Source organism: Podarcis pityusensis (genome assembly GCF_964106645.2).
Source record: "Podarcis pityusensis genome assembly, chromosome: 3".
Classification (NCBI taxonomy): domain Eukaryota; kingdom Metazoa; phylum Chordata; class Lepidosauria; order Squamata; family Lacertidae; genus Podarcis; species Podarcis pityusensis.
This window is the reverse complement of record NC_138026.1, coordinates 21,403,691-21,422,310: the sequence shown is the minus strand read 5'-3', so window position 1 is coordinate 21,422,310 and position 18,620 is coordinate 21,403,691. Positions and strand designations below refer to the sequence as shown.

Sequence of the window (18,620 nt, the reverse complement as noted above, 5' to 3'; positions counted from 1 at the left end):
TTTCTTATACTATGGTTCAGAGCAAAACACTGATCAATGGTACTGTGTCATCCTCTGAACCCCACTTGTTACAGTGGTACCTCGGGTTAAGTACTTAATTCGTTCCAGAGGTCCGTTCTTAACCTGAAACTGTTCTTAACCTGAAGCACCACTTTAGCTAATGGGGCCTCCTGCTGGTGCCGCGCCGCTGGAGCACAATTTCTGTTCTCATCCTGAAGCAAAGTTCTTAACCTGAAGCACTATTTCTGGGTTAGCAGAGTCTGTAACCTGAAGTGTATGTAACCTGAAGCATATGTAACCCGAGGTACCACTGTACTTTGTAACCAGTCTGATAATTTTTGAAAGGGATACCATGTGTATAGCTTTGAGATGTCTAACAAGCTAATTGGCCTATGGTTTTGTAGAGCATTCTTATCCCCTTTCTTATAAATCAGGAATATGATACTCATTTTCCACCCAGAGGGTATTTGGTCCATGGCTAAACAGTCATGATATGAAAACACACACACTCATATCCCCTTAATTAATTCTATGGCAGGTTTTGTGTGTATGTTTCAAAAAAGCAGTGAATATTTTAAAACTCTTTAATTATAATACCACTCTTATATTTAACTCGCTCAAAGTATGTGGGATTCTAACACATCCAATTATGCTCATTGTTCTATGCTACAGTATGATGTTGTTACCCCACCACCCCTTCCTGGGTATTCTTTAGAAAATAAGACAGCCAATGATTGATAATGTCAAGACTGGGGACACAGCTATACAGCTGCAAATAAAATGTTCTAAGTGTATTGTAAAGTGCATTCTACAAATCTGACACTAGATGGCTATGGTGAGCTATGGCAAATTCAATAGTTTTCAAAACATTTTTTTTTAAAAGCATTTTCGCAATGTTTTTTTTAAAAAATATGTGTGTAGATTCCACCAGTGTTTGATCAAAGTGCAGAATAACACATACCCACCAGAATTATTTTTGGAAAACGTTATTTCTACGGCTTCTTGTGGGGCAGCCGATGAGATATAAATGCAATAAATTCATTCCTTAATAAGAAAGGAATTACTATTTCCCATGCAAAATTCTATTGCCCAAAATATCTATTACTGACTTAAAGGAAAGTAGCTCAGCACTTGACTGTCATATAACCCATTTCTATTGCACCAAGTACATTGCAGTTATTTCACAGTGGAACACTTTTACCAGAGGCCAGAACACAGACTATCAAGATCAGTATGGGAAGCAATTTAGATAAATTTCCAGTCCATCTACAAGCAAGGATGACTCATACTTTGTATGGAATTTAGCCCTGCTCTCACTCTTATTATGGGATTCATTTCTGGGAGGTTAGCATTAGAGTTCTTCCCTTCAAAATGGTATCTCTCCCCTGTCATTCTCTCCCCTGTCATTTTGACTCTTAGGGAAATGCTATGCCAAAGAGGTGTATTTTTACAGTGTGACCTAGTGGTGGTGTGGTGATGACATTATCTTATTATCAACATCCCCAAGTACTCAAAAATAAACCCGCTGCTGAGTCAAATCCACAAGGGGCGATTTGTTAAATTACAGGACACCAAGAATGAATAAAATTGAAGGCACTGAATCAGAAGAGGCATAAATACCGTGTGTCCTGTTTTTTTCTGGAACCATTGCCATAAAAAGTCTCATAGCACAAGTATGGTCCTTTACATTTTAAAAAGATTGCCATGTGCTCATTTAAAATATTGATGATACTTATTCATTGCCATTTAGAGCTGGGGTCAAATGTTGCAATTGGTACGGTTGATGCAAGGGTACCCAGCCCTGGAGACTGCCTGAGAACTAAGCTATTTATTAACTCTTTAGGGTGAGCCACACAATTCATAAGCTGTGTTGCCAGTCAACACTTGGGATCATTATAGGTACACACGCACCTGACAGGTTTATGCAACATCTTTTTGACCACTCGTTGTAGGCAGAAATTATATTCTTTCAGAAGAAAACCTTCTCGATCCTACAAGATGGAAGAGACAAATGTCCGTTTCCCACTTGATTTTTGTATTTTGTAAGTGACTTTACACTATCCCGTTTATAGATAATATCCACAAGAGGAACTATAAAGCAACAGTTGGGATACTACATTATTGGCAGTCCCCATATGAGCATTACGGTACATACTTGCATTAAAATTAGATGGATAAATAAAATACCTTCAGGAATGGATGCTAGATGCTTTTGCAGGAGAATTTTAAAAAGTACTTGCAATTCTTGCACTATAGTGCCATCTACTGTGCCAAACCTTGTTTTAAAATGGCTAGAAATTACTCTTGCCGCAACATGGTACTCGGCTTGCATAAATATGCCTCTTGTATCTGCCATTTCTTTCACTTTGCCTAAACCAAATGTTAATCTGCTGAACTGTGCATTTTCAGTGTTTCCAGCATTGTCTAATACTCCAATGTGTGATTCTATCACTTATTCCGAGAGCTTAGAATAGGATATTAACAGATATACTGGGCTAACATGATGTTGTGCCAGTGTTGTTAGATGTTATGAACATAGCTGTCAACCGTCCCTTATTTGGTGGGAAACTCTCTTATCCCAGCACCGTGTCCCACTGCTGTCCTGGATTGATGATATCCTGTAAATTTCCCGGGTTTCAAAGGAATCAGCTCCTCTCCCTCCCTCCCTGCCGGCCAGGGAGGAGGGAGGCTCCAACTTTGTTGCTTGGCTGCATTGCTCACCCAATAAGGAGTCTAAGAACGAATGGGGGGTGGAGCTTGCATGCCTTGTGCCGATCAAATCGGCCGCGTTGCCTGGAGACTCGCCTTTGCTCAGCACTTCCCAGCGGAGAGGTGACGGTGGTTTTCCTTGCTGCATCCCCTTTGCCGGGTTGCTGCGCTGTGGGAACCACCGCTTGAGGCTTCGTTTGGCTGCTGGCTGGGCTTTCTGCCTTTGGCTTGGAGGGGCTCACAAGTTGAACATACCTGTGCTCGGAATCGGATGGATATGTCATCAACTTCCCCTTCACCCTTGCCGGGGAAAAGGTCTCTCTGGAGCGTGGGCACATGGCGTGGAGGGGGGAGGAAATCCCATATTTTGGCTGCTGATCCCTTATTTTCGAGGCTGCTGGTCTCTTATTTTCAAATCTGTAAGTTGACAGCTATGGTTATGAAAGCTCCCTTTGGGCATGCACAACCTCCTTCAACACCTGCTGGGTTTATAATTTGCCTAATATGGTAAGGTTACCGGATTCTTTTCAATGAATCCGGGAACACTTTTCAACTTTGGCTGATGGAGACGGATTTTGTCAGGGGACTGATTTGTAAATCTGGGGACTTTCCCCTGGAAACAGAGACGTCTGTTAACCTTATAATATGGCAGTGTGTCTTGACACCAAGGCACCCGCATCACATTTTAAGAAGCAAAGGAAGGAAAGGCACCTGACGTAAGACCTTGGAAGAGCTGTTGCCAGCTAATTTTAAAATATACAACACCGAACTAGGTGGGCCGATGACTCAGTATGATCGTTTCTTAAGCTCATTTGAACAAAATAGCATTGGTATTTCCAACACCATCTTATCTGTAAGAACATAGGGCACTGCCTTATATCAAGTTGAATCATTAGCCCATGTAGTTCTATACTGGTTCTCAGCATCACTCCCAGGTTTGAGAGCTCCGGGGATTCCAGGCACTTAACCCAGGGTTTGTTTTCCTCAGAATGAGGGACAGTGGAGACTGCTGTCTGTAGGATATATGGCTTATTCACACACACACACACACACACACACACACAATCTGAGCCTACGATGGAGGGGCTCAGAGTCAACACCACAAGGTCTGACAACCATAGCCTTGGATTCCAGCACAGATTTCCACCTGCCACCTGCTTCTAGCTCACTAAAGGTAAAGGACCCCTGGACAGTTAAGTCCAGTCGAAGGCAACTCTGGGGTTGTGGTGCTCATCTCGCTTTCAGGACGAGGGAGCTGGCGTTTGCCCAAGAGAGTGGTGCCCTAAGCTATTACTGTAGCTTGTTTAGCTTATACGTAAATCCGGCGCTGCCTATTAAAACAAACGAACACACACACACACACATCATTGACCGCAGTCAAACGTCTGGCTTTTCCTGCAGCTCAAAACCGGGGAGAAAAGAAAGCAAAAGCAACCCCCAAAACAAACGCAATACACCACCCATGGTGGGAACGTCTCCAAAACGTGACCTAAGCTTTTGTAAGAGCTCCCTGACTTCTATTGCTTTTCAGCTCCCTGAACGACAGTAGCAGGAAGAAGGCGGGGAGCGGGGCAGGGGAGGGGACGATACCCCGCTTTAGAACTTTCCCCGTACTTTATGACGCTCATCGAGGGAAACCCCACGCCCACTTTTCTCTATGGTTTTCGTGAAGCAAGAGCGGGACCGGAAGAGAGAGTGGGAGGGAGGGAACCGGAAAAGAGGGACGAGAGAAAGGCATGCTCAGTGCGCATGCCCCTTCAGCCGACGGCGGTTTCTTTTGAACGGCACCGTTGCTCCCTTCCTCATGGAGCTCACCGACGTCCCGCCGCGTTGTGCCCGGCCTGTCTTGACAGGTAGCGGCCCAGCGGAGAGGCGGCCTCTTGTCAGGCCTCCCAGTGGGGATGGGGGAGCCTCTGGAGCGCTTTCCCCACGTGTGCGGGGCTTTTTGTCGGCTTGGACTGGCGACGGGGAGGGGGGGGGCGCCCTCAGGCAGAATACTTTTTCCAGCTTGGGGCGAAAGCTGGGCCTACGAAGGAGGCAGACGCGCGGGGGTTGCAGCCTTTTCTCTCCCCCTCGCGGTCGCCCACCCGCTTCTTCCTAAGGCATGTGCGTGAAGTTAACCCTTGGGGGCTCACTAGAAATGTTTGGGGGGCGGGAGCCTCCAGATCAAGGTCAGGAGCCCCTCTCCGCTCAGCCCCCCCCCGCTCGTTTTCCATTGCTGACTGTATAATGTAACAGACCGCATGCTGTGTACCCAGTTTCTTAAAGGTAAAGGGTAAAGGGACCCCTAACCATTAGGTCCAGTTGTGACCGACTCTGGGGTTGCCGCGCTCATCTCACTTTATTGGCCGAGGGAGCCGGCGTACAGCTTCCGGGTCATTTGGCCAGCATGACTAAGCTGCTTCTGGTGAACTAGAGCAGCGCACAGAAACACCGTTTACCTTCCCGCTGGAGCGGTACCTATTTATCTACTTGCACTTTGAGGTGCTTTCGAACTGCTAGGTTGGCAGGAGCAGGGACCGAACAACGGGAGCTCACCCCGTCATGGGGATTCGAACTGCCGACCTTCTGATCGGCAAGTCCTAGGCTCTGTGGTTTAACCCACAGCGCCACCCGCGTCCCTACCCAGTTTCTTAAGGGCTTAAAAATAATAAATTCCCATTTTAAACAGTACTGAATACAGTCATACCTCGCGTTACAGACGCTTCAGGTTGTGCATTTTCAGGTTACGGACACACTGAATCCCGGAAGTACCGGAACGGGTTACTTCCGGGTTTCAGCATTTACACAAGTGTTAAATCGCGTTTTGTGTATGTGCAGAAGCGCCGAATCGCAACCCGCATGTGCGCAGACACAGCGCTGCGGGTTGTGGATGTGCCTTCCACACGGATCACGTTCGCAACCCGAGCATCCACTGTATACCTTCCTTTTTGTACAATGTTGATACTTCCTTAATGGTGGTGGTGGTGATTTATTAAATTTCCATACAGCCCAGTATCGGAACAACAAGCTAACCCCCCCCCCCCAAAAAATGCATAGTAACAAACTATGCACACACACACACCCCAGTTTAAAAGGCACTTATATAACCAGTCAAAGGCCTAATTGCAGTGTCCTGGGCTGCCCAGATGACAAGGCCCCCCATTGGCCTCACTGATGTGGTTAAAAGGAAAGAGCAATGCATTTGGCGGCAGCTTGGCTGTAGCAGTTGCCAGAAGGAGGCATACAAGATGCCATGCAACCGTCTTAGGCACTCCTCTGGATTTGCGTTGGGTTTACTCCTTAGTCTTTTCTTCTCTCAAGGATGTCCCACAAGGCAGCGAGTAAGAACAACTATATGCATATGATGTAAAGCAGGAATTAACTGATGTAATTCTATGGAAATAATTGAGACACTGCACCCTAAAAGTGGCAATCCAAAGATTATTCAACATTTCGTACTATTTAGACAGGAGTGCCTGGCGTGCTCTGGTCCATGGGGTCACGAAGAGTCGGACACGACTAAACAACAACAACTATTTAGATCTTTCTCTTTTTTTATTCCTTTATAGGTGTTGTAGCCTATGTTGAAGTATGGTCATCCAGCAGAACAGAAAACTACTCTAAAAGTTTTACTCAACAACTTATTGATATGGGAGCAAAAGTAAGTTATTCTTTTTTGAAGAAAGCAGAATTGGTTACACATTGTAACAATTGTTGCTACCTAAGAATATCAATGAATTTAACCACACTACCCTGTGTGTTGGACTGTGGCCAAGGTGTATAGCAAAGTGCTTTAGAATTAATCAGCTTGTTTTTCTGCCTAAATCAAATATGTTAATAATTGACACATTTTTAAAAGCTGCACATTATTTGCTTACCTAGTAAAGTGGTGTGTCATAATGTATTGCTTTTCAGTACAACTTACAGGGAGATACTTTATGTTCTTATGTTCTATAGGTTTCTAAGACTTTGAACAAGCAAGTGACTCACGTAATCTTTAAAGAAGGACTCTCCTCCACATGGAATAGAGCTCAGAAGGCTGGAATAAAACTAGTATCAGTGCTTTGGGTTGAAAAGTAAGTACTGCCAGTATCTGTAGACTGCTTTTCACCATAGATGAAAGCAATTTGAAGAACAATCAGTAAAACAGTTATTCAGCCATATAATGTGGCATTTAAAGCAAACAAAAAAACATGGGTTAAAAAAACCATAAATTTCCTAGTTAAGTGTAATACAACATACTTAAAATGTCAACAGAATAGAAAGGTCTTCAAGTGCCTGAAGTTCAGCAGGCTGCAAGGTATACCTGATCTCAGCTGAGAGGGAGTTTCTCAGAGTTGGGCCCGCACTGCTGTGACTCCTAGTGGCTGCAAGGAATATGTTAGAGACATGGATGACCACAAACAGTGACTCCCTTGAAGACCTCAGTGATCTGGCAGGGATATAAGAAATCAGGTGGTTTTTAAGGTATCCTGGACCCGAGTTGTTAATGGCCTTGTAAATTAATACAGTTAACCTTGAACTTAGCCCAGTAATATATTGGCAGCCAGTGCGAGCTTTTAAGGAAGGGAGTTATGGGCTGCTGGTAGTTTGTGCCCACCAACAGTCTACCTTGAGTAAAAATTAGTTGAATACAACCAAGTCTTGAGGTTACCAATGCATGAATCACCATGGCCTGGCAATCCCTGTCCTGGAAAAGCCAAAGTTGGCATATCAGCTATAGCTGAAAAAAGGCAGCCCTACCCATTGAGACTGCTGTAGCACAAGTAACAGAGACGGGCACAGGAACACCTCCAAACAATGAACCTTTTGTTTCAGAGGCAACTGGCCAATCTCCAGGGTATGAAGGGGGAAATACTGAAAGCAGAATGCTAGTAGCATCAGTGTGGGTGTCAAAAAATGCAGTATGTAGTTGCATATTTGAATAAAATGGTGGCAAGCAACAACTGCTGGCGACAATTATGCAAGATCCAAGGCTGAGCCTCTCAAAGGAGGCACACATTGGGGAGAACTCATAGCTCAGAAGTAGTACATGTGTGTCACTTGCAGAAGGTCCCAAGTTCAATCCTTAGCATTGCCAGTTAACAGCATCTTGGATACCACAGCTAGGGAAGACCTTGGAGAGCTACTACCAATCATAGTAGTAGACAATACTGGGCTAGATGGCCGAATCGTCCCGTGACAGAAGTATATATGTAGGTATCAAGTATTTTTTCTTAAACAAAATGTTTAAGAAGAAGACAAATGGTACAGTGAAATTCAATGTAAACTACAAGTGTGTGTGTCTGTGTGTGCGCGTGCGCATAAAATAAGGATTTCATTTTTGTAATCCTTAGAGACATAAGCCTGACATGGGCACAGGATATGTCAAAAGGATGAGGGAAAAAAAGAAAAGTATAATGATTTCTTATTTGGTGTTTTAGAAACAAGTGTATTCAATTTACCCAATTCTTAAGTGGGTTAGCTTGCTCTTTATCTGTGCAGGCTGCTGGCTTTGATAGCTGATCTTGCTTTAATTATTTTTATGTTTCAAAATTTGTGTGTGATAGCCAAAGCTTTGTTGGCTGTGACATTAATGAAGAATTCTTCATTAATGCTTCAGGTGTATTGAGTTTTCGGAAAAGAACAAGAAAAAACAAGGAATGTCAAAATTAGCTGTCTGTAGTATTTGCTTAGATCAGCTGAGTATTAAAATTTAATTTTGTGGCACACCAATGCAATCTGTCAAATGTTTTCATGACTATATATATTTTCAACTTCATTAGTAAAATATACCAGATGTTTGGGGTATATTTATAATGTGTATGCTTTACAACTGTAAGATCACTAGGTGTCACTAGAAGTGCATTGTTCAGCTACTTAATTTTTTTTTGCTGTTATCTCATAGTTTTGTAATCTGAATTTTATATCAAGAGATTGCAAATCAGGGATTTTCAAACTTCCTACCTGAAGGGGAACACTTTTCTGTGTTAACTTCTTTGTTGTGGAACACCCCTGTTGCAGAGTGTTCTGTGGCGTAGTTGAAGATGTGCTCTCAGTTCTCCCAGGGCAGTGGATGAGCTTGTTTATTTATAAAGTTTATTGATTACCTAATCAACAAAAGTTTTCTGGGAAGTTCATAACAGGTTCTGACGTAATTGAAACATGAAAATATTAGAACGTTAATTGAAACACTGTTGCCTTGGAGAACTGATGTTATTTGAGAACAACCCAGCTGTAACCTGCAGTTTAGATCCCTTCAGGATCAGCCCTCCCAGTAGCCCCTTTCATTTCTGTTTTGCTGCAGCAATACAAAAACTGGGTGGGATTAAACTAATAAGCCCTGTCGGCAGAAGTCCTATGCAAGAACTTTGACTTTCATAATGGGGCTTTTCCCTCTCCTCCCTCCAAAATTGGCTTGGGTGGGGGTTCAGGAGAACTCCCAGCACAGTGTGCAAGGGGAGGAGAAGGAGTATCGTTTCCCCTGGCAAGCCTAAATGCTTGCTGTGATGGAATGATAGCCTTAGTGCAATGCTGCATTCCTGTGGATGCTTAATGTTTAACAATAATAAACTAACAGTTTAGTATTGCTCAACTCTAAACATTACGGTACTTGCTTCTGTGGTAAAGCAGCACAGGCATTCTGCAAGGCCATTTCACTATAGAAAGATCCAACATCAGATGGTACTGGAAAGCCACAGCAGCGAAATCAGGAAGAGGTTGATGCCCTAGGGGTGGCAGTGATAGCTGCTGGTCTGTCTTAAGAGGCAGGACGTTTTGCCTTGAACCTGGAAGGGCCCACAACAAAACATTACAGTTCTGAAGTGCTCGTATTCAGAGATCCAGCCAAGATCTTCCCCAAAAGAAGTTATTCAACATGTTCTGTCTTCATTGAGCTACTTTGAGATCTCTCCCACTAAAATATTCCTTGTATGTATACAAAGCTTAGAATTTTTCCAGGCATCTTGACACCACCCCCTTTAGTGCAGTTTCACCTATAGTGTCTAAAGAAGAATAGACATTCGGAAAATGAGTTTGTTGGTAACGTGATCATATGATGAGTACAGTTTGGCAATGGAGGACAGTTCTTTCTAAATATTTTCTAAATAGGCTTTAGAAAAACCCTAATTTTTTGGAGTGCAGATTGGACAATAGTGCTGCAGTGTAACATAGTAACAGTTTAAGCCCATTATTAGAAAACTGGCAGTTCAGATGCTCTGTGAAGTGTTCACATCATTCATCACACAAAATTCAGGTCATAAACTCTTAGATACTGAAAATTTATACCTGCTTTGGGTGAGAAATATTGACCCTGTGTGTTCTTAGAAAATACTTGCCAAGACCATTTGATCCATAATGAAATGCTTACACTGAAAACACTTTCATGTAAAAATTAGCTTTTTGCACTTGCACAGATCATAGCTTGTAATTTATATATAAAAAGTCCATAATCTCTGAAGCTTCTGTAACAGATCTATGGATTCCTAGGAAAGGCTGTAGATAAAGGCATAGTGGCTGGGAAGAAACGTATCTGTTAGACCACATTGCAAATATTTTGTTTTGCTTTCTGTTACTGCCTGCTGTGTGTGGATTTTCAAATTTGTCTTGGTTGGTTTGACTAGATTAGGCATGACATAAAGGATTGAAACTTTTTGGCATGCTCACAGATAGGGAAGCTACATCCATGCATGTTAGCAAGAGGTTAGCTGGGCAATTTTATGTTCCTGAGTTTTCAGGACTGAAGAAATGACTGATAAAAGTGTAAGTATTAGAAATAGTGTATGTTCTCTCATTGAAATTCCAGTGCTTGTGGTTTCAAAAGAGTAGGAGAGACCAAGGATGCTCACTTTGAACATAAAACAGAGTGACTGACATTTAAGCCTTGCCAGAAGGGCTTTGTCTTGAACTCTGGGTGCCAGCAAAACTAAGGAATGTGACCCCTGTCCTTCCTATCCATTGCCTAAATTACTAGTTTATTTACAGCTTTGTGCTCTATCTTCATTCTAATGAATATAAATAGAAATTGTAGCATATTAAACATCCCTTTTACAAGCAAGCGAGTGGTTCATATGGGTGATCTGAGCTTTCTAGAAAAAAAATACAACTCTAAGAGATTTTAGATATGATGGAAGGAACAGATGAGAAGTAGACTATAGAATTGTAGAGTTGGAAGAGATCCAAAGGGTCATCTAGTTCAATGCAGGAATCACAGCTAAATAATCCCTGACAGATGGGCATCTTAACCTCTATTTAGAAAACTCCAGTAAAGGAGAATCCATCACCTTCTGAGGTTCGAGCCCTACCCTTTTGAGCAAGATACCCTCTAGGGCAGGCAGATGCAAACTCCGGCCCTTCAGATGTTTGGGACTACAACTCCCATCATCCCTGACCACTGGTCCTGTTAGCTAGGCATGATGGGAATTGTAGTCCCAAACATCTGGAGGGCCGGAGTTTGCCTATGCCTGCTCTAGGGGTTGTGGCCAGATGTGGCTTTGCAACCAAATTTTACACTAAAGATATATATGAATTCATTTTTGTTTTGTTTTGCTCAGATGCCGAGAAGCTGGAGCACATGTTGATGAGTCACTGTATCCTGCAATAAACACTAATGAAGGGTTACCTCAATTTTTTAAAAAGGTGTGTATATAGCTTCCTAATGGTCTTGAATGTAAGCTTTAATCTTTATTTCAAATTGATCCTAATTAATCTTTGGTCCTCTGAAAGTTATCAGTGGGTTGAATGCTTAAAAATTTAGCACAGGTGTTCCAAAGTCCAACTTACCTATAAGTGACCTGCGGTTCAGGTAGTGGTGTTTACTAACATTCTAGCCTTGCACCCTGAGAAAATTATCTGGTAATGTTTGTTATTAACATTGCAGTTATCAGCTGCCCCCCCTCAACCTTCCTTTTGCCTCCATAAATTTATGGTGGGTCACTCAACTTCTCATACGAAGCCAAAATGTCTGTAGCCTATTTTATTATTATTATTATTATTATTATTATTATTATTATTATTATAGGTCAGTATGGGATGTGCAAAACCCACCCTTTGGAGTGTTTCAGTTTATCTTACTCAGCAGGCTTTATGTAGATTTCCAAGAGAGTATCTCCTTAAAATAAAATAAAAAAGCTGCTCATGCAGCGTTCCTGCAGTTTTGAAATTGCGTACTTATAGGAGGAAACCAGTGCACACATGCTGACAAGACTGCTAGATATGGGTAGGAATGTTTTGACGCCTGTGCTGTGGCTTGGTGGAAATATATTACACCTTATATACAGTATTTCTATCTTCCCATGTCCTGTGAGAAATGTGAAAGAAGTATTATTTCTTAGATTTATGATTAAATATTTTGTTGTTGTTGTTTCATAGCACAAATGCATGCAGCCCAAAGACGTTGTTAGAAAAGCTCCGGAAAATGACAAGAGACTACAAAAAAGGATTGATGTTCTGACTAAAGAGTTAGCTATACAAAAAGCAGCAACGGGCAAGTATAAAACCTGTTCTAATGCACTGAAAAGAAATACTGGGATTTTCAAAAACTTGAGGATGGTCTTAAGGAATGGTTTTTCAATTGTAATTGAAACTAATATCAAGAAGTGGAGGCCCCTGTGAAATTTGTAGGGTCAGATAAACCATGAGAAGGGAAAAGGCAAATGTCTTCCTTCACTATTTTGTTCCTCTTTCTTGTCTTTCCCTACTAATTGATCATTTGTGGAGGAAAGAGGAACAGGAGCAACTAAATTTTCCACAAACTTGTTTCTCTATAACTTTCTCAAATCCTCCCCAATGGCCAGTTTGGGGTCAATGTGCTCTGAATCCTTTGATTTCCCACTCTGCAGTCTCTGGTTAGAAAGGAGAAACTCAGGCGTGTTCAGCTGTCATACATAGTTCTAGTCTCTGTTCTGGGCCAGCCTCCTCTGCACTCCTCTCTTTGGCTGGATATATTTCTGTGTCCAGGGCAGCTGTCTACCAACTCCATCTGGTACACAGGCTGAGACCCTACCTGCCCACAGACTGTCTCGCCAGAGTGGTGCATGCTCTTGTTATCTTCTGCTTGGACTACTGCAATGCGCTCTACGTGGGGCTACCTTTGAAGGTGATCCAGAAACTACAACTAATCCAGAATATGGCAGGTAGACTGATGACTGGGAGTGGCTGCCGAGAACATATAACGCCGGTCCTGAAAGACGTACATTAACTCCCAGTACGTTTCCGAGCACAATTCAAAGTCTTGGTGCTGACCTTTAAAGCCCTAAACGGCCTCAGCCCAGTATAACTGAAGGAGCGTCTCCAACCCCGTTGTTTAGCCCAGACACTGAGGTCCATATCTGAAGGCCTTCTGGTGGTTCTCTCCCTGCGAGAAGTGAGGTTACAGGGAACAAGGCAGAGGGCCTTTTTAGTAGTGGTGCCTGCCCTGTGGAACGTCCTCCCATCAGATGTCAAGGAAATAAACAACTATCTGACTATCTGACTTAGAAGACATCTAAAGGCAGCCCTGTTAAGGGAAGTTTTTATGTTTGATGTTTTTTGTGTTTTTAATATTCTGTTGGGAGCCTCCAAGAGTGGCTGGGGAAACCTAACCAGATGGGAGGGGTGGAAATAAATTATTACTATTATTACTATTATTTCCTGGAATCAGTAAGCTACAGTAAAGTATATGTGCTTCACCCACATTCAGAACCAACTCTGAGCAAGAAAGGGAGCAGTTTTTGACAGACACTCCAAAGTTTTTCTACAAGGGTAATGAGACCCAGATAGCCAACCTTCCTCACCACTACCCATGTTAGACACTCAGCCTTTCCATACTGTGGAATTCTATAGGATATTATAAATCAGATAACTTACATGCGGAATAATGTTTTGTGTTAAGGTTTCTCCAGAATTAGTGCCTTTTTAAAAAGTCTGGTGTAGGCCTTCATCTAGCAGCAGCAATCTATATATAGAAATAGTTTTCCTTGCATGGATTAGTTGCAGCACAAATGCCAAAGTTAGCTACACATAATAGGGAAATCTGCATCCAGCACCTACTTTCCATGTGCATTTCTCCCTTTCCCCCACCCCCTTTTGGGCTCTGCCTGGTTGATCAGTAGGTTTTAAGTAAAATATTTATTAGCAGATAAAATTCCCATACAGTGGTACCTCGGGTTACATACGCTTCAGGTTACAGACTCCGCTAACCCAGAAAAAGTGCTTCAGGTTAAGAACTTTGCTTCAGGATGAGAACAGAAATCGTGCTCCGGCAGCGCAGCAGCAGCAGGAGGCCCCATTAGCTAAAGTGGTGCTTCAGGTTAAGAACAGTTTCAGGTTAAGTACGGACCTCCGGAACGAATTAAGTACTTAACCCGAGGTACCACTGTAGTTTCTTTAGCAGTGACAAAAGTATTGGCAGAAGTAGATAGGACCAGGAAATAGCTGGTGAAATACCAGCCTGATCTTAATTTCCATTGTTGGGTTAGCATGTGTTGCTTATCCCACCTCATATCCCTATATTGTAGTGCAGGCTTCCTCAAACTCGGCCCCCCAGGTGTTTTTGGCCTACAACTCCCATCATCCCTAGCTAGCAGGACCAGTGGTCAGGGATGAATCATAGAATCATAGAGTTGGAAGAGACCACAAGGGCCATCGAGTCCAACCAAGCAGGAAACACCATCAGAGCACTCCTGACATATGGTTGTCAAGCCTCTGCTTAAAGACCTCCAAAGAAGGAGACTCCACCACACTCCTTGGCAGCAAATTCCACTGTCGAACAGCTCTTACTGTCAGGAAGTTCTTCCTAATGTTTAGGTGGAATCTTCTTTCTTGTAGTTTGGATCCATTGCTCCATGTCCGCTTCTCTGGAGCAGCAGAAAACAACCTTTCTCCCTCCTCTATGTGACATCCTTTTATATATTTGAACATGGCTATCATATCACCCCTTAACCTCCTCTTCTCCAGGCTAAACATGCCCAGCTCCCTTAGCCGTTCCTCATAAGGCATCGTTTCCAGGCCTTTGACCATTTTGGTTGCCCTCCTCTGGACACGTTCCAGTTTGTCAGTGTCCTTCTTGAACTGTGGTGCCCAGAACTGGAAACAGTACTCCAGGTGAGGTCTGACCAAAGCAGAATACAGTGGCACTATTACTTCCCTTGATCTAGATCAGAGGTCAGCAACCCGCGGCTCCGGAGCCGCATGTGGCTCTTTTACACCTTTGCCGCGGCTCCGGGGCGGATACTAGCGAGGGAAGGAGGCGCATTGTGCGCCCCGACACTCCCCACTGTGGCGGGCGCTGTACTGGCTGTGACGTCGCATGGGGGCAGTGCGTGCGTTAGTCACGCACTGTCCCGACGTCACTTTCCCGCCCGCCCGCTACATTGTAAGTGGCATGTATGCTGGTCACTGCATTGAAAGGGGGCATGTACGCTGGTCACTGTTTTGAAGGGGAGTGAAGAACACACACACAAAAAAAGGTAACTTGTTAATTTAACGTTTATTTCTATGAGGAGGAGTAATTCTGAGGGGTCAAACAAAGAAATAATAAAAAGTGACAAAAAAGTTATTTTTATAATGACGAGTTTTGCGGCTCCCAGTTTTTTTTTCTTCGGAAACGGGTCCAAGTGGATCTTTTTGTCTTAAAGGTTGCAGACCCCTGATCTAGATGCTATACTCCTATTGATGCAGCCCAAAATTGCATTGGCTTTTTTAGCTGCCGCGTCACACTGTTGGCTCATGTCAAGTTTGTGGTCAACCAAGACTCCTAGATCCTTTTCACATGTACTGCTCTCAAGCCAGGTGTCACCCATCTTGTATTTGTGCCTCTCATTTTTTTTGCCCAAGTGCAATACTTTACATTTCTGCCTGTTAAAATTCATCTTGTTTGTTTTTGCCCAGTTCTCTAATCTGTCAAGGTCGTTTTGAAGTGTGATCCTGTCCTCTGGGGTGTTAGCCACCCCTCCCAGTTTGGTGTCATCTGCAAATTTGATCAGGATGCCCTTGAGTCCATCATCCAAGTCGTTGATAAAGATGTTGAATAAGACCGGGCCCAAGACAGAACCCTGTGGCACCCCACTAGTCACTCTTCTCCAGGATGAAGAGGAACCATTGATGAGCACCCTTTGGGTTTGGTCAGTCAGCCAGTTACAAATCCACTGAGTGGTAGCATAGTCAAGACCGCATTTTACCAGCTTCTTTACAAGAATATCATGGGGCACCTTGTCAAATGCCTTGCTGAAATGATGGGAATTGTAGTCTCAAAACATCTGGAGGGCCAATTTTGAGGAAGCCTGTTGTAATGCAGTAGTAGCTAATGTGAACACCTCCCTACGTTCTTGGACTCCATCAGTTTCAGCCAGCATGGCCAATAGTGAGGGATTGTAGGAATCGGAGTCCAATAACTTGCAGACAACACCACATTGACTGCCTCTGTTGTATTGCATGTGTTTGGTTCTTTTATCGACTGACTGAATCTGTCATGTTTCAAGTTTAATCTCTTGGCCACAATAAACTGAATTAAATATTGAATTGGATGAATGTTGTGTCCTATGGGAGGCTATAGCTGATTGGCTAGAACCATGAACCAGAGTGATACTGTGAGGAGGTGAAGATACACTGCAGCATTCTAGTTGTGTTTCCCACTTGTTTAGATACGTTTGGAAAGTTTTTGGAAACTTGCTCAAAACCTGTAGCTATAAAATTGTATAAAATTAGCTTTTCAAAATGTTACGTTGAATATTGCCATTGAATATTGAATCCGCCTTATAATTTGCCTTTTAGAAACAGATGCACCGGTTTTGTTATTTAAAGATGATGGTTCATTAGTCTACAGCCCAGCAAGTAAAATAAAGTATCAGTGCAGAGCAATGGAGAAAAGAATAAAAGAAATGAAGGAGAAAAGAGAAAATCTTTCCCCTACTGGTATGATTCTATGTTTCTTGTGATTTGTGAAAGGGCAAAAATTATTTTACTTTTTTACTGCTGATGTTTTCTGGGCATTGTCACCATTTTGCCAGTATTTTGCCCCTGAACCAGACTATAGTGCTGGAAACATACTGATATATTTTGTTATTTTGTGTAAAACACCTGAGTTTGATGTCTTAAGTTTTGCAGCTTATTCATGTGTATGTTCTCTAAACCCATACATATTGAAGCCTTGTTTACTTTGCTCTTAATATAAATAAGTATGAGAAAAATTGCATTAAGCTTTACAGTAAGTGTTGTGATGGGATGTGAAAGTTTTCCTAGACCCAAGAACATGTTACTTTTTTGTTCTAAACTAGCACATTTATATTTATTTTAATCATAAACAGACTTTTTTCTTTTCATGTTTTCTCCTTCTCTGCAATATCAAAAAGCAGAAGCCAGTAGAAGTGTGGGGAATATTCTGCCTGTCAGATCTAGATTTAAGAACTCCTCTAAGCTGTTAACAATCCTTCATTGAAGACAGACAAGTCTTTCAGTAGCTTTATGACTATTAAATACTGAACACTTAACACATCTAAAATATTTAAAACTAATTTGAATTTCTAAAAGGCTTGTAAATATAGTACTATATAGTAGTATGGTGTTTGTATTAACACATTAGTATTTAATAAATCTATTTGTTCTGTACCTTAACATGTATTGAAATACAAAAATTGAATCTATGAATTATTTAGCTAATTATTTGCACTTTTAGCTTCACAGATGTCTCAGGGATCTGACTCTAGTTCTAATCCAGCAATGTGTGAATCAATTCTTGTTTCTACCAGCTCAGCTTGCGCATTGTCATCAGGTAAAAGGAGGGGGGGGACTTCTAGTATTCATGTGTAAAAATTAAAACATAAATATAAAATATTGTCTCATGTTAGATAGTATATTGTAAATAAGATGTTTTAACAATGCATACGAGATTAAATTGGCTATGTGGCCTCTTTCCAGGCTTGCATCAGTGGACATGGTGTGTATGATGCTGTAGTCATACAAAGGTTAAGGACTGCATGGGAAGTTTTACTGAAGAGAGCTGTTGAAATAGACTTTTTTCAGTTATGAGAATACTTGATGCTCTAGTATTTCTAATTGTAAGCATAAAAGTATGACTTTTTAAGTCTCTTGCCTTGTTCAAAGCTTCACTGATACAAAGTATCAGGCACAAGTTACTTGTTGCCAGAGGGTGCAATTATGCTCGCAATGCCATATTCACCAAACCTTGCCCACCCAACCATCAGCTGAAGCCAATGGAGATTAAAGCCTCTTTCAAAAATAACTGAATAGTGTTGTGCTGATTTCTTTGAATTGTCTTTAAGATGCTGGTTGTTTTCTGCTTTTAAGGCAATGTTAATTGCTTTCTAATTGTAGGAGAGAGCAGTGACCATTTAAACTCAGGTTTCACTAACTTGTTGGGAAATTCTAAAAGCAAGAAGCTGGAAAAGGAATCTAGCAAATGTGTGCCTGAAGCTGAAGGTGCCAGAGAAGTGCTAGGCAGTTCTCCAGTTTACGCAGGTGACTCCAAACACACAACTCCGAAAGAATCTAGTGGCGAACATTTAAGAAATACGTTTTGCTTGGAAGATGGCTTGCTTCCCACAATGGCGAAAGCTGAAATGTCCTCTGCAGAGAAACACAGTGAAATGAAGGATTGCTTTACAGCTAAGACTGGAAGTCACCTTTTCCAGACAAACAATGACTACAGACTGTCTTCAGAAAAACTGGACCACTTGGAATTTGCTGAAAGTAGCAGCAACTATCACATAAATTCAGAAAGTGAGCTACCTTCAGTTAATCAAAGTCTTTCTCTGGTAACAACTGAATGTTCTTCCACTGGCAGAAAGCCAAGGAAACCAAGGAGGAGATCAAGTATTGGATTGAATACCTCTGTAATACGTGAGAGTGATTCTCAGAATGACTTCTTGAAATCAGTGCTCACACCCGTTAAGTGTGCTAAAGACCAAGATACTTCTTTTGAAGATTATTTTTCACCTTCTAACGGTAATAAGCAT

The 18,620-nt window shown here is 42.2% G+C and overlaps 1 protein-coding gene across 1 annotated transcript in view; it reads left to right on the top strand.

Annotated features, from left to right (window-relative positions):
- The first annotated feature begins 4,426 nt into the window (after positions 1-4,426).
- MCPH1 (microcephalin 1) overlaps positions 4,427-18,620 on the top strand; it is a 116,107-nt gene continuing 101,913 nt past the window's right edge. The window contains exons 1-8 of the mRNA XM_080998280.1: positions 4,427-4,562; positions 6,261-6,352; positions 6,649-6,767; positions 11,223-11,307; positions 12,040-12,154; positions 16,420-16,560; positions 17,321-17,416; positions 17,980-18,616. Of these exons, the coding sequence (XP_080854406.1) occupies positions 4,514-4,562; positions 6,261-6,352; positions 6,649-6,767; positions 11,223-11,307; positions 12,040-12,154; positions 16,420-16,560; positions 17,321-17,416; positions 17,980-18,616 (1,334 nt within the window). The 5' untranslated portion in view covers positions 4,427-4,513. The remainder of the gene's footprint in view (positions 4,563-6,260; positions 6,353-6,648; positions 6,768-11,222; positions 11,308-12,039; positions 12,155-16,419; positions 16,561-17,320; positions 17,417-17,979; positions 18,617-18,620) is intronic.